Source organism: Helicoverpa zea, chromosome 3, assembly GCF_022581195.2.
Source record: "Helicoverpa zea isolate HzStark_Cry1AcR chromosome 3, ilHelZeax1.1, whole genome shotgun sequence".
In the NCBI taxonomy this organism is placed as follows: Eukaryota; Metazoa; Arthropoda; class Insecta; order Lepidoptera; family Noctuidae; genus Helicoverpa; species Helicoverpa zea.
In genome coordinates, this window is record NC_061454.1 from 13,515,033 (window position 1) to 13,531,042 (window position 16,010).

The 16,010-nt window shown below is 42.7% G+C and overlaps 1 protein-coding gene across 3 annotated transcripts; it reads right to left on the reverse strand.

Annotated features, from left to right (window-relative positions):
• Nucleotides 1–336: 336 nt before the first annotated feature.
• Nucleotides 337–15,246, reverse strand: LOC124646080 (peroxisome biogenesis factor 1-like). Of its 3 annotated transcripts, XM_047186118.1 has the most exons (14): nucleotides 15,131–15,246; nucleotides 14,886–15,020; nucleotides 14,292–14,510; nucleotides 13,010–14,117; nucleotides 12,521–12,761; nucleotides 11,905–12,058; nucleotides 11,079–11,247; nucleotides 7,299–7,447; nucleotides 5,930–6,117; nucleotides 5,475–5,534; nucleotides 4,584–4,770; nucleotides 2,539–2,697; nucleotides 1,819–1,937; nucleotides 337–1,478 (listed from the first exon to the last, which is right to left on the reverse strand). In XM_047186118.1, the coding sequence occupies exons 2-14, from the start codon at nucleotides 14,976–14,978 to the stop codon at nucleotides 1,391–1,393; spliced, it is 2,934 nt and encodes a 977-aa protein (XP_047042074.1). In that variant the 5' UTR covers nucleotides 14,979–15,020; nucleotides 15,131–15,246; the 3' UTR covers nucleotides 337–1,390. The 3 variants fall into 3 exon arrangements, with proteins under 3 accessions (XP_047042074.1, XP_047042073.1, XP_047042075.1); XM_047186117.1 differs by lacking the exon at nucleotides 15,131–15,246 and having other exon boundaries at nucleotides 14,886–15,122; XM_047186119.1 differs by lacking the exons at nucleotides 337–1,478; nucleotides 1,819–1,937; nucleotides 2,539–2,697; nucleotides 15,131–15,246 and having other exon boundaries at nucleotides 4,641–4,770; nucleotides 5,462–5,534; nucleotides 14,886–15,122.
• Nucleotides 15,247–16,010: the final 764 nt, after the last annotated feature.

Genomic DNA, 16,010 nt, shown 5'->3' on the forward strand with positions numbered 1-16,010 from the left:
TTTGCGCGGGAATCTGCTGCTAGTGAAGATTTAGGTTTTAATACAAGAAGGTTTTATAGGCTTCGTGATATTAGTTTTGTTCTTTTGTTGAATAGTCTTGCCTTGTGGGTTAGCTTTTTTTAGCTGGAAATAGAACAGTCTTACCGTTTTTTGGTGCAGTTGTCAGTACTAATATGGTACTGCGTTATACATATCTCTAATCTGTATAATGCATTGTTCCGTAAAAGTTTAGATCTTTTTTTTTTCAAATGAATAACCACCTTTTTTTTTCATTTGAATCATCAGTACTTTCGTGTTATAATTCTGATTAAAATGTTGCGTAATGAAACCACCAAATTGTAAAATAAAATACCGATTTATTTCTTTCAATAAATTAAACATAAAATTCGCAACAAAATATACAAACAAACAAACTTAAGTATTTCCGCTTATTTTATTAGTCCTAGCACCTACTATTACTAACTTACATCACAGCTTACAGCACTTACTAAGTTAACAACTTAAAGCCCATGTACACCACATTTTTTGAAACGCACGTTTGTAGCTTTACAAAGGTAGAATATAAGATCACGTTTCAAAAACGCGCATCGTCAAAAAACACGGTGTGCATAAACCTTTATGGCCTTACTACAAAAACTTTAACCCCTGTTTTACACTTGTCTAATAAAATTTTGGCTGCAAAATGAACCGTATGTCAACGTCATAATTTGACATTTTTTTAGACAAGGCATAAACTGACGTTTAAAAGTTTTTGTGGTAAGACGGTTACTTTGCAACATTCCAGCTTCAACAAACTTAGATAAAATGTAGATCTAAAGAATAAATATGTCTACATCACCTACAAATATATTGATAACTGATTTTGTATAGTAGCAATGAATATTTGTTTTTGCTACTATTAACTTGAAAACAAAATCGAACCTCTTTTGAGAAAAAGATGCGCAGCAAAAAGAATATTACAATTTACATAACCTACCTCATTTTAAGCTAGCAGTGAATATTTTATCACATTTCATTATTTTATTAGCACTTCACATAAATCAGCTAGCTGTGCAAAGACTACAAGTGACTACAATACTTTAACAATACTAATATACCTAAGTACGTTAATAGGCACATGGTAAAAGCATGGTAAAGGTGAAAACCGATATTATCATCTTGGCTAAGTGGTAGGTCCCTCCCGGTTGTCTTTTGAACTTCTGTGTTAGTTTTTACAGGTAGTCAGATCCCAGAAAGTCTGTCAACCAGTCATATCCAGTGGTATCGGTAGTACACATAAAACTTGAAAAAGGTTACAAGTTTTTTAGTATTTTTTTATTAACATCTATTGAATTTGGTCACTTGCAATACTACTTTATAAGGCGTTTTATTTTATTAATTAGCTAATATTTTAAGCAAGCGTGACTCTCTGCTTCTGCTGGAATTTGGATATGATCTTCTGTTCATCTGTCAAACTCTCGCCTCGGAACCTCTTGTATCTGGAAAAGATTAAATAATTTTGTCACCAGTTCGAAACTTTGACATCTATAAAAGTTTATTTAACAAGGACTCAAAATACGAAATGAAAAGGGTCAAAAAGAAGAGGTTTCGAATGCAATCAATCTGTTTACAAGTAAGTACGTCAAAAGTAGACACGATTAGCAAAAAAGATATTGAACCTTTTTTTTAAACCATCTAGAAAAGTGAGTCTAATCGAAGTTTTTTTGTGAAACAAATGTGGAACTGTATTATTGTTTAAGCAACCATAACTCAAGCTAATTAATTTGGGGCTAAAAGAACGTATGTGGAAGGTGTAACCGATATAAAAATATAACTCACATCATATCATAGAATAACCTCTGCTGAATGGACAGAGACGGCTTGGTCTCGGCTAAGGCACTCTCTATGTCTTCCTTGTACACCACTACAGATTCCATAGATTTTTCTTCATTCGCCGTCTAGAAAATTAGCATTTAATGAATATTTGTTCAAAGAGTCGTTGTGATAAGAATCGGTACTTTATCAAGAAATAAAATCGAAATAATAAAAAAAACTTATTCTACTACTGATTATTCTGACTTCATCATCAGCACATTCGAATGTTGTATTGAAGTGTCATTCAATTCGGAAAGCCTTATCGATTTTTAGCGGAAAAGGACCACGTGGAAAAATAGTGAATGATTTTTTAAATCGTTTTAAACAATTTTGCTAAAAACATCTTTAGTTTTTGCGGCTATCTCTAAACTTATTAACATTGTAGTTTTTCATTGTACAATATTATGCCCACTATTTACAAATCAACAATTGGTTGAAAAACACTAGAACACGCTTTTATTGTGACGTTTCTTAGCTAGTCATGTATTGTCATTAGACATTAAAATATGGATCATTGTTGTCTGAAATAAATGTATTTTATTTATTAGAACTCAGAGCGTGTGCAAAATTTCATCCTAATCAAAGACTGGGAAGTGGGTCCAATTAAGATTTCAAGATTTTCTTACATACATAGTTACAAGTGAAGCTAATATAAGGGTGTTCAAAAATGCCTCGTCCTCTTACCAATTGCGTTTCCAGCCTGGTTAGTTGAGCAGTAACTAGTATGGATTTGAGGTCTGCCGGCGAGTATCCTTCAGTCCGTGCCGCTAATTCTTGCAAATCCACCGCCTCGTCTACTTGGACACTCTTCGTCAATGTTCGGAGAACTTCGTGCCGGCCTTGCTAATGGAGAAGAGTGGAGGTTTAAATAGAGTAGGGAATAACTGACGTGATGAATATTGTGGCGAAAAACGGTCTAAGTACATTCTTTATTTGTGAAAACATGAGTATACTAAGCAGAGCACGATGATGATGCAAGAGCATCAAGTTTGGATAGTCATGTTCCCATCATTTCATCCGTAAGACATCCACTGGTGAACATAAGCCTCCCATTTCCATGAAGACCTGTTGGATACTGCCTACGTCCTACGCCTACTCGTGATCTTTGTCAGATCGTCAGTTCGACATTTTTTTAATGAGGTTGTAAGGAAAATTGACACAGTACTCACTTGGTCAGGCAGCGCGCAGTAGACGTGGCGCTGCAGGCGGCCGGCGCGCAGCAGCGCGGGGTCCACGAGGTCGGGGCGCGACGTGGCCGCCAGCCGAGCTAGCAGCTGTTCACTGTGACACAGTACTCACTTGGTCAGGCAGCGCGCAGTAGACGTGGCGCTGCAGGCGGCCGGCGCGCAGCAGCGCGGGGTCCACGAGGTCGGGGCGCGACGTGGCCGCCAGCCGAGCTAGCAGCTGTTCACTGTGACACAGTACTCACTTGGTCAGGCAGCGCGCAGTAGACGTGGCGCTGCAGGCGGCCGGCGCGCAGCAGCGCGGGGTCCACGAGGTCGGGGCGCGACGTGGCCGCCAGCCGAGCTAGCAGCTGTTCACTGTGACACAGTACTCACTTGGTCAGGCAGCGCGCAGTAGACGTGGCGCTGCAGGCGGCCGGCGCGCAGCAGCGCGGGGTCCACGAGGTCGGGGCGCGACGTGGCCGCCAGCCGAGCTAGCAGCTGTTCACTGTGACACAGTACTCACTTGGTCAGGCAGCGCGCAGTAGACGTGGCGCTGCAGGCGGCCGGCGCGCAGCAGCGCGGGGTCCACGAGGTCGGGGCGCGACGTGGCCGCCAGCCGAGCTAGCAGCTGTTCACTGTGACACAGTACTCACTTGGTCAGGCAGCGCGCAGTAGACGTGGCGCTGCAGGCGGCCGGCGCGCAGCAGCGCGGGGTCCACGAGGTCGGGGCGCGACGTGGCCGCCAGCCGAGCTAGCAGCTGTTCACTGTGACACAGTACTCACTTGGTCAGGCAGCGCGCAGTAGACGTGGCGCTGCAGGCGGCCGGCGCGCAGCAGCGCGGGGTCCACGAGGTCGGGGCGCGACGTGGCCGCCAGCCGAGCTAGCAGCTGTTCACTGTGACACAGTACTCACTTGGTCAGGCAGCGCGCAGTAGACGTGGCGCTGCAGGCGGCCGGCGCGCAGCAGCGCGGGGTCCACGAGGTCGGGGCGCGACGTGGCCGCCAGCCGAGCTAGCAGCTGTTCACTGTGACACAGTACTCACTTGGTCAGGCAGCGCGCAGTAGACGTGGCGCTGCAGGCGGCCGGCGCGCAGCAGCGCGGGGTCCACGAGGTCGGGGCGCGACGTGGCCGCCAGCCGAGCTAGCAGCTGTTCACTGTGACACAGTACTCACTTGGTCAGGCAGCGCGCAGTAGACGTGGCGCTGCAGGCGGCCGGCGCGCAGCAGCGCGGGGTCCACGAGGTCGGGGCGCGACGTGGCCGCCAGCCGAGCTAGCAGCTGTTCACTGTGACACAGTACTCACTTGGTCAGGCAGCGCGCAGTAGACGTGGCGCTGCAGGCGGCCGGCGCGCAGCAGCGCGGGGTCCACGAGGTCGGGGCGCGACGTGGCCGCCAGCCGAGCTAGCAGCTGTTCACTGTGACACAGTACTCACTTGGTCAGGCAGCGCGCAGTAGACGTGGCGCTGCAGGCGGCCGGCGCGCAGCAGCGCGGGGTCCACGAGGTCGGGGCGCGACGTGGCCGCCAGCCGAGCTAGCAGCTGTTCACTGTGACACAGTACTCACTTGGTCAGGCAGCGCGCAGTAGACGTGGCGCTGCAGGCGGCCGGCGCGCAGCAGCGCGGGGTCCACGAGGTCGGGGCGCGACGTGGCCGCCAGCACGGGGCCCCGCGCGCCCCCCTCCGCGCCGTCCAGCCGAGCTAGCAGCTGGTTTACTACTCTGTCTGTTACTCCAGTTGAGTCGTGGCCGCGTCTGGTCAGAGGAAGAATCCATCTCATTATACCATTGCGTAAGCGTGAGCTACCCTCCCATCACTTTTATATACTCCCCATATAACTTCTCCCCTCCGTACGCCTCCTATATACTCCCCGTGTACACCGATGTACTCCCTATATTAAACTTCCTTATTTACTTCCCCATGTACTACTTCCATGTACTCCTTTGAACCCTTTGGACTTTACGTACCTTTATGTACTTGAGTTTAAGAATGCGAATGTATTTGAGTTTCGGAAGGATACCCAATTACCCAGAATCTTTTCCACCCGTGTGCTTAACCTCCTGATCGATCGAGCCGTGCAGCTCTTAGGCACTTAGCCAAGAGCTTGCAACGTCTGTCTCCAAAGTGTTTGTTCACCCGCCACACTATCCGAGTTGGTGAATACAATTTAAAAGAGTATTTACGAGTATACAAAGAACGACTTATGAAAAGTGTGTCTATACATTCCCAGATTAGTTAAAACAAGGTAACTTCAAACTAATATAAATAAAAAAATATATTATGATCAACCACTACCATTAGCACAAATGAATTGCAGAATGTGATTTAAGTTACTACAACGTCTTTATCAAAAAATCGTTACATTATTAATTTTGCAAAAGAATGGAGCCTTAAAACACAGCAGTTTATTGTGAGGTGTAGAAAATAAGCGAGGTGGACACTTACAATAACAACTTACTTGGGCGCGAGACTGTCGAACTCGTCGAAGAACAATATGCACGGCCTCTTCATGTCTGCCCTGTGAGGAAAAAAAAACTTATTCAAAACACTTTGGTGATCGAACTAAAGTGATACAAAGTCATAATCAGAATAACTACGGTCATATCCTGCAGCTTTTACAATTTTTTTCTCCCCAAATTGTAATTTCAAGTTAATACAATAAAGTCCTATGAGTATATTTGTTAAATTGCCAACAACATCTTTACTAATATCATAAAACTGAAGGTTTTTTTTACTTGAACGAGCTAATCTTAAGTTCTTCTGGACCGAATTGAAAAATGCTTCCAGTGTTAAATAGCCCATTTATCCAAAAAGTCTATAAGGCTTTTTATTCGGGTACCCGGTGTAGGTTCCACGAGACGCAGATGAAACTGCTAGAGGAAGCTAGTTAAACAATTATGAAATAATACTTACTTGTCAAAAATATCTCTAACGGCCTTCTCACTCTGTCCGATATACTTGGAGAGCAACTCAGGTCCCTTCACAGTGATCATGTTCATATTGGTGAGTCGAGCCAAACACGAGCCGATGTGGGACTTGCCGGTGCCGGGCGGCCCGTATAGCAGGATGCCGCATGATTGAGACGGGAACAGTGCTGGATACTGGTGTACGACAGATAGAAATGTGATGTATTGTCTTTAGAAGTTGTAAGGTTTATCAGACACATGATAGGAACCATTCCTATCATCTCTAACTTTTCCCAACGATGGGGTCGGCTTAAAGTTCTCACTGGGTGCAGCTGAGTACGAGTATTTTACAGGGAGCAACAGACTGCCAATCCAACCTTCTCAAAATGTGTCCCTCTCTCGCCCCCATGATTTAACTTTTAGAGCATAAGTTTAAAAGTATGAAAAACATCTCAAAATTGGATCTTTATAAAGATATTATAGGAAAAAATACCCGAAATTATTTCTGAACTAAGTTTGCAATTTTACCAAATAAGCCAGCCATATTTTTTCAAATCTTTTTCTTCTTTTAAACATATATTTTTGCAAATAAAAAAATACATATCAGAATCGGTTAACGCAATCCAAAATGACGACCGAAAGTCCAACATACATAGCCCGTTTCTAGCTTCCCAATTTCCCGCATTAGTTCCAAATTTCCAACTAGATGGCGTTGATCAATTCAAGCAAATGCTAGATCACGCTATGGTCACGTTACCAACATTGATATAGGTTTCCGGTCTGATCGTTTCCTGGCGCAGTTGATAGTTACTGTCAGTTCGTACAAATAACGCTTTGAAATAGACGGACTTGAAACTGCTCCAAAAACGACGTAGCACTATAAATTCCTTATTGTAGACTTTTTCCTGGTTGAGAGAGCTGTAAACAGCCGCCTAACCTGAACAATAACATTCAACATCATCATCGTCAGCGTTTTTATCGTGTCACTGCTGGGCACAGGCCTCCTCTCACACAGAGAATAATTGAGCGTTAATCACCACGCTACGGAACTACACTGACCGTGGCCCGAAACGCCCTTTTTTTGGGAATGGAATTTATTTATCTGGATGTTGTGATATGTGATGAATGGGATCCTTATCTGATCTTGAAAACATAGATTGTAGTTACGACACCTAGTAATTTTATGATCTGTGGAGATTTGTCATTAGCGATATGATTAGTAGCCTTCTTAAAATTAAATAAATAATACCATACGTAACATACGTTAGAATAATTTAAATAAAAACCTCCTGAAAATGGCTGTAATGTTACTATGCCCAAAATACAAGGCATTTTCTCGACGCCAGTTAAAAAGTTTTTCACAAACTCAAACTCACCATGATAGGCCAGAATATGCACTCTGTGAGCTCCTGCTTGACTTCCTCCAGACCTCCGACTGGTCCCCAGATATCGAACTCGCTGGCCTTCTCCTCATCTTTCGTTATGTCTTCTACTAAACGAGGTTTGGGGTCGTTTGGAGAAGATTCTAGAACAAGAATAAAAGTTGTATGTGACTTTGCAAGTGAAAATTATGATAAAAATGCGACTGGAATTTAATTTTAATGAAAATTGTTATTTTGGTTAAATTCAGCTTAATATGTCAGCAAAGCCGCGTAGCGACGGCTTAAGAATACACATGTCGCTACCCCTTCTTCCAGTGGGTGTCGTAGAAGTCGACTAATGGAGTCAAAAATGCACCGAACACCGTGCGAGAGAAGGAAAACTCGAAAAAAAACCCTCTATCAACCCGTCTGGCCAGCGTGATAGCAGTAGGCTAAATTCCTCAATGTGCAGAACCATAAAGCCACGGCCCCTAGTTCCCGGCAGTCCCGCTATTTCTGGTCACAGTGGCGACCGTGGTTACGGCGGGACAGGGGGTGCGAAGAATCTCCGGGTTACGGGAGGCCACCAAACACAACTGACTCTTGCGACGTACAACGGCCGCACGCTACGGCTTGACTCGCATCTGGCGCAACTCGAGGTGGAACTTGGGAAGATTAGGTGGCATATATTAGGGTTATGTGAAGTTCGAAGAGAGGGGGAGGACACCATAACCCTCGAATCAGGTCACCTAATGTACTTCCGAGAGGGAGACCAACAATCCCAAGGTGGCGTTGGGTTTCTGGTTAATAAGTCCCTAGCTGATAACGTTGTGGAGGTGTCTAGTGTGTCGAACAGGGTAGCGTACCTTATCATAAAGCTCACCGACAGGTATAGCCTCAAGGTAGTGCAAGTGTACGCACCGACCTCGACACATTCAGACGATGAAGTGGAGGATATGTTTGATGATATATCAAGGGCCCTCCACTTCACTACGAAGACCCATTACACCGTTGTCATGGGGGACTTTAACGCTAAAGTGGGAGTACAGATTTGCGGCGAATCGGCAGTAGGATCCCATGGATTTGGAAGCAGGAATCATAGGGGGCAAATGCTCGTCAACTTCCTCGAACGCGAGGGGCTCTTTTTGATGAACTCCTTTTTCAAAAAGCAGCCCCAAAGGAAGTGGACGTGGCAAAGCCCCGACACTATGACTAAAAATGAGATTGACTTCATCATGACGAACAAGAAGCACATATTCAGAGACGTCTCCGTGATCAATAGGTTTAATACCGGGAGCGATCACCGACTTGTCCGAGGCTCTCTGAATATCAACTTCAAGGCCGAACGTTTCCGTCTGATGAAGGCCAGGCTCCGACCAACACTGCTCCAAACCATGACAGGATCTGAAACGTTCCAGTCAAATTTGGAGAACCGATTTGCCGCCGTGGAAACCACAACAGACGTTAACCAGAACCACGAATATGTGGTTCGGATCCTCAGGGAGGAAGGTTCGAGATTCTGTAACATGCAGCGTAAGGGCAAGAAATCAAAGCTTTCGGAAGAGACATTAGGGCTTATGATGAAACGACGTGAAAACCCGCCTGTCACTTCGTCAGCTCAGCGGGCTCTAAACCAAGAGATCAACAAGCACGTACGACGCGACCTCTGGTGCTCCAATACTCTTGACATTGAAAGAGCAATTGAGCTGAATCGGGGGTCAAAGGTGTTCGTACAATCTCTTGGAAGAAGCCACTTGACGAAGCTGACCACAACAAGTGGAGAAGTCGTTTCTTCGGTGCCGGCAGTCCTTTCGGAAGTGGAAAATTTCTATGGCCGGTTATACGCATCGCATGCATCTCGACCTGATCCCGGAAATGAGGATTCTAGAGCCACATTAACACGCCATTTTACCGAAGACCTGCCAGAAGTCGAGATCGCTCTGAGACAGCTCAAAAATGGAAAAGCCCCTGGCGAGGATGGCATTACAACAGAGCTTTTAAAAGCAGGAGGTAAGCCCGTACTGGGGGAGCTCCAGAAGCTTTTTAATGCCGTCCTGTTTGAAGGGAGAACTCCAGAGGCGTGGAGTAGGAGTGTTGTCGTCCTGTTCTTCAAAAAGGGAGACAAAACCCAGTTGAAGAACTATCGACCCATTTCCCTCCTAAGCCACGTATATAAGCTGTTCTCAAGAGTGATCACGAACCGTCTTGCGCGAAGACTCGACGAATTCCAACCACCGGAGCAGGCTGGGTTTCGGAGCGGATACGGCACCATAGACCACATCCACACAGTGCGGCAGATTATACAGAAGACCGAAGAGTATAATCAGCCCCTGTGTCTAGCATTTGTGGACTATGAGAAGGCATTTGACTCGGTTGAAATCTGGTCTGTTCTGGAGTCCCTGCAGCGTTGTCAAGTAGATTGGCGATACATCCAAGTGATGAGATGTCTCTACGAAGCCGCTACAATGTCCGTCCAAGTACAGAATCAGCAAACAAGGCCCATACCGTTGCATCGAGGAGTGAGACAAGGGGATGTTATTTCCCCGAAACTGTTCACTAATGCAATGGAGGATATGTTCAAGACGCTGAACTGGAAAGGACGCGGCATCAACATCAATGGCGAACACATCTCTCACTTGAGATTTGCTGACGATATCGTCATCATGGCGGAAACGCTGCAGGACCTACAACAGATGCTGAACGACCTGGCTGAATCTTCTCTACGCATCGGCCTACGGATGAACTTGGACAAAACCAAGGTCATGTTCAATGAACATGTTCTACCGGAACCGATTGCGATACACGGCGCCGTTCTCGAAGTTGTTCGGAAATATGTATACCTCGGGCAGACATTGCAGTTAGGTAGAAACAACTTTGAGGACGAGGTGAATAGGAGAATTCAGTTGGGTTGGGCTGCATTTGGGAAGCTACGTCGAGTCCTAACATCGTCGATCCCACAGTGCCTAAAGACAAAAGTCTTCAATCAGTGCGTCCTACCTGTCATGACTTACGGAGCCGAAACGTGGACACTGACGGTACGGCTGGTCCACAAGTTTAAAGTCGCTCAGCGGGCTATGGAAAGAGCTATGCTCGGCGTTTCTGAGGGATCGCATCAGAAATGAGGTAATCCGTCAGAGAACCAAGGTCATCGACATAGCCTACCGAATCAGCAAGCTGAAGTGGCAGTGGGCTGGCCATATTAGCCGAAGAACCGATAACCGTTGGGGTAAACGAGTTCTAGAGTGGAGACCACGCCTCGGCAAACGTAGTGTAGGACGTCCTCAGGCACGGTGGAGTGATGACTTGCGCAAGACGGCTGGCAGGAGCTGGATGCGAGAAGCCGAAAATAGATCTCAGTGGCGTGCACTTGGAGAGGCCTATGTCCAGCAGTGGACTGCGGTAGGCTGATGATGATGAATATGTCAGACAAAGATATGGCTTCGAATTTTGTAGGAGCAAACGAAATTCAGTGTATATTTTTTTGAAAACAAATATTTCAAAGAATTTATAAAAAAACTAGCTTCCGCCAGCGGCTTCGCCCGCGTGGTGTGTTGATAAAAAGTGGCCTATGTGTTAATCCAGGGTATCACCTATCTACATACCAAATTTCAATCAAATGGGTTCAGTCGTTTTTGCGTGATTTAATAACAAACATACATCCATACATTCTCACAAACTTTCACATTTATAATATAAGTAGGATATGCATACTAGGGCCTGAAATAATTTCAAAACTAAATACTATTGCAAAAGTCAACATGTTAAAGGAAATGTGTACCACTTAAAATAACTTACTTTTCTTCTTAACAGCTTTAAATATCTTCTTGTTCAAATAATCAATGATATCTCTAACGCTAAAGCCGGCGGTATCCATGGCCAGTTTGATGACGTCATCATCTTCTATCTCAAACTCCTGCCGTATCTTGTCGTTGAGAAGGTGCTTGAATAGTTCCGTTCTTTCTGTCTGGAAACGTAGAAACATATTAGGGTCAGATAGACCGGGTCGGAGAGCATCGGCGCGCATTTTTCTTTTCACACAGACTGGAGCCGATCGGCTGCGCGAGCATTAAAGAGCATGCAAACGGAGCCAACGGCGCATGCAAAAATAAACCTTACTTCAAATACTAAGTAGTCCATTAATCTGCTACTTTGAGATTAAAATGCGATAGTAATTGAATATCGGTCAAAACCAAAAAGATTAATTTAAAACATTAGGTATTATGTCTTTCATTAAACGACTGCTAAGGTTTGTGTTTTTTTTTCTATTTTTTAAATGACGTATGTAAATATTTGCATACTAGCTTCTGCCAGCGGTTTCACCCACATCCCGTGGGAACTACTTCCCGTACCGGGATATTTTTTTTTATTTAAAAACTCTTCAGCTTTATAATATTAGTATAGATTCGCGGCAGTCAAGTTAAATTTAATTTCATAATTGTTTGTATATTTAAATGTAATACTTATGCTCTAAAAATATAATAAAAAATAATATATCTCACTTTGGCTTAGGCCCGTAAGATTCTACAAATACCAGGTTTCAATAAACCTGAGCAAATTAAATTTGAAAACCAAAATAATACTATTCAATCTCTAGGACCATAAAATCAACATAAAACCTCACCTTCTCCAACTCGGGCACGTCAAATTGAGCCGTGAACAGCGGCTTCCCGCTGAACTGACGCAGCGTGGGGTGTAAGTCTTTCATACTGAGTGCCGTCATCAACACGCACACTCCTGAACATGTCTGTAGTAGGTGCTTTATTACTACTGCCAGTCTGCAATGAAAGAAAGATTTTTATTGAATATTTGGGTGTGTGAAAATAATTTTCAAAATCAAATGGTGTAAGAGATTCTTGCCGCTTGGTGTAGGTTTGTTTTTTATTTCTTTGAATATAATATGACTATCATCATACCTAAGTTTTGATTCATAACAAATACCAATATCATAACGTGGCACCCCTTCTCTACAGTACTCGTTACAAGTTTCTTGGCGAAATTCATGGGAAAGTTGTAAAAAGACAAACAAAAGTACGAAGTAGTAAAGTGTGTGCGCAGACATTGGGTATACACTCGTTCGTCTCTGCGAGGAGCTCCAAACCAAAGGCCACAAAGGGCTCCAAGCGAAATGAACGAAGTGTAGTCTTACTAACTTTTCCATGCACTTCGTCATGGAGCCTTGGGAGTAGTACATAGGAGGTATAAGAAGATACATAGAATTACACGTAGCTATATATTACCTCTGATAATAAGCAATATCCTGAGGCGAAGCGCCTTCCATATTCGGCGGCACTAAAGCATCCACATCATCACATATGAGCACCGCTGGACTATGTTCCTGACACATCAGTATAGCTTTCCCGAGCACCTCAGTAATGTCCTTACGACCTCTCAGAGAACGGCACTGTAGAATGTGCGACCAGACAGTCAATTCTTTTTGGATTATCTGGCAGAATGAGGACTTTCCTGTGCCACTTAGACCTGTGAAAAAGATGTAAGATTGTAAATCTTGTGTGGAAGGTTTGGCAATATTTGAATAATTCTAATGTGAAGGCTAAATGCTAAATAAGAGTCTGTAAATGCATAAAGGTTTATAAAATGAGTTTGTTTCGGCAATTAGGAAAAATACACCCGATCCAATTGGCAATTGGATATTTCCATTGTGTAGAATTTACAGTGATAAGAAATTGATGATTGAAACAAAAATATACCATCTTACTGCCACTTACCAGTAATTAAAACATTACTCTTGATTTCAGAAGCACCTTTGAAAGTAGCCTCTCTATGTATCTCAAAGTTCACATGTGCCAAAACCTTTTCAATCAGGGACTCCATGGATTTCATTGTCCTGCAGTAATTCTTGTAATCATAATCCATCTTTGACATTACCGCTTTTGGCAAAGTCATATCTGTCTCACTAGAGCACTTAGCAGCTACCGTACAGTTCCTAAATGACCCTGGATCCAGCATAGTGAACTTCAACTTATCCGGTTTTAACTTGAACTGTAAGAATCCTGGTGTAATTTCTGTATTCTGCTTTAACATACCATTGTTTATAAGGAACCGTTTGCCAGAATGTGTGCTTTTTATAACACAGTTCTTGAATTTTTCTACCACGTCCATTTCAGACTGTATCTGATCCGAATATGTTATTATGTCTATGTGTTCCGGTTCTTCAATATTGTCAGCTATTAGGGTGAAGATTATTCTCATACCATTCTCAATGTTAATTATAGCATTCAATGGTTTTGGTATAAGCACTGTAGGTATGTTCTTATTATGTACCTCTCTGCACAAACTTCTATATATCACAGAGTCAATTGGAACTATTTCTACACACACATCATTAATTGAAACATTATTATTCTCACTATCATCATCACTCTCATTTAAAATTGATGGTATATTAGTCATTGTAGCCAGTATTATAGTTAAATTCTTATACTTTTCATCTATAAAGTCTTCATGTATGAATACAGTGTAGGGATGTATCAAATTCTTTTTGCCATCACTGTCTATGGGTACTGCTCTTAGAACTAACCTTTTTGGTACATTTAAATATGGAGCGAGCATTCCTTTGTTTATAGCACCTATGTTTTTAAACTGTTCATTGTCTTTGGGCATGGGAACATTGACTGGTGTAGTAGGGAAAGGGTGTATGCTGTTAAAAGCATCCATTTTCACAATGATTTGGCTATGGTTGACGAGAATTCCAGTTTGTTTTGGTGTGAAGACTATTGGTAAAGATGCTGATATCCAAACTACTGTCTTTTGATTAGCGACAACTAGTCTCAATTGGTCTAGTATCCGCATTTGTAGTAGTTCTACATTGTGTTCCTGAAAAGTAAATAAATATTTTTTATGTTCATATATTGTTATCTTCTACATAAACATGGAACATTTTCATATGGCTGACAAGCATATCTAAACTGAAATTTTCATAATGACTTGTTAATTTTAACTATCAACTTTTTATGTAGTAATGTTACAATTTAAAAAGTTACAACGTACTAATATCTCCTGGTCATCAGGACTGTCAGTTTCCACATACAGCTCATTCAGCACCTTGAGATCAGCGTACGGAGACACAAAGACATCAGCCCCCTCCTCTAGCCCCACCATCCTGCTGTATATAGGGTTGCAGGCTACCTGACCTTCCGGAACACCGCTTTTGAACACCACCCATAGTAGGATCTGCTTGTCTCTGCAGAGGACTTGGACGCATTGTGTCTGGAAGTAACCAAAAAATACTGATAATGTTTGTGTCTAAATTAAATAAGTACCTATAGTGTGATATTAAGCTAACTTATTAATAGTACATTCGTAATATTAATTGTATACTTGTCATTACTTGTAAATGATGTTCTCTATCCCAAGGCAGCGATAAGATGGCTATAATTAACTGTGAATAACAACTGCCTGTTATGGATGTTCAGTTCTTATAAACACAAGCATAAAGAACAATAAATAGCATTTTCCCAGGAGTAAACAACATTCTAACCTCATTGAACAATCAAATGAGCTTTTACGCAACCTATTGTTTTAATACATAAAGAGTTATGTCAACGCACCTTTGCATAAACATTATGAAGTTAAAATTCTCACCTGTTCATTATTTGTGCTGTACTTTGGACTGATATAAGCAAAGCAAGTCTTTTCATGAGTAAACGTTACTTTAAGCTTGACACCTCCTAACATATTGTTTCATACGCTGTGGCACTTGCATAAGATGCGTTAAATCTGTAAAAACAATGCTTTTGTTATCACTGAATTAATATTTTTATTGGAAATATCACAACAGGGAGTACAATGACCACAACTTATCAATCGCGTTACAGAGATAAATATACCTTGATTTTGAGCATACGCGCATTTCAGCTGATTGTGGAATGTCCTTAGTTATAGACAAAACTTCACTATATTTGTCCATAAAACTATATTTAAGAAGCAACATAAAATGGAAATCATTTCGAATATAACAATTACACTAAATACGTTTATATCAGTGCATAAACTATCTTCGAAATGCCTTTCACAGTCAGTCAGTAATGTTCCAATTTTATCGAATTGGGAATGGAACGCGTTGTAAACTGCATGTTTTGACATTAACGTTTCTTTATCCGTAGGCGCTTATTTTCGGGATTTGAGAAATTATTCAGCAATTAATATCGTTACTTCTTAATTGAATCGTATCATTAAAATCCCTATCATTTCGACTATCGGTGTTACAATTTCTTGCCTAATATTAAGACAACCCATAATTTATTCACCATTACCTTCCAGTAAAAGTAGTTAACAAAGTTTTACTCGGCAATTGGCTATTTGATATAATCAAAGTAATTGGGGACAACAAAACTAATTGTATTAAATTCTTGACCGTTATTTGAAGCTTACTAGTTTGAGATAGGCACCTACGTGTTTTCCGCTTTTATCTCCGTCCTTTTCTACCCCATATCTTGCATCTCTCTCGCACACCGACCAGTTTCACTCCCCACCAGGCAGGAGGCGACGAGTGTTCTCGGCGGCCACAGTTCGTCATTGGCGTCTTGTTTTCCGCCCGAGAAGGTTGTCTAACCAACCGCTGTAGTATTTCGTTGAAAAATAAACTCAGTGCTCTCGCAGAACACAGGTGAGTTTATAATATTTTATACAATTTGTTAACGGTTTTACCGTTCGATATTCGATTTTGCGAAATCAAGTGTTAATATTTTGTACATCTACCCCTTTTTT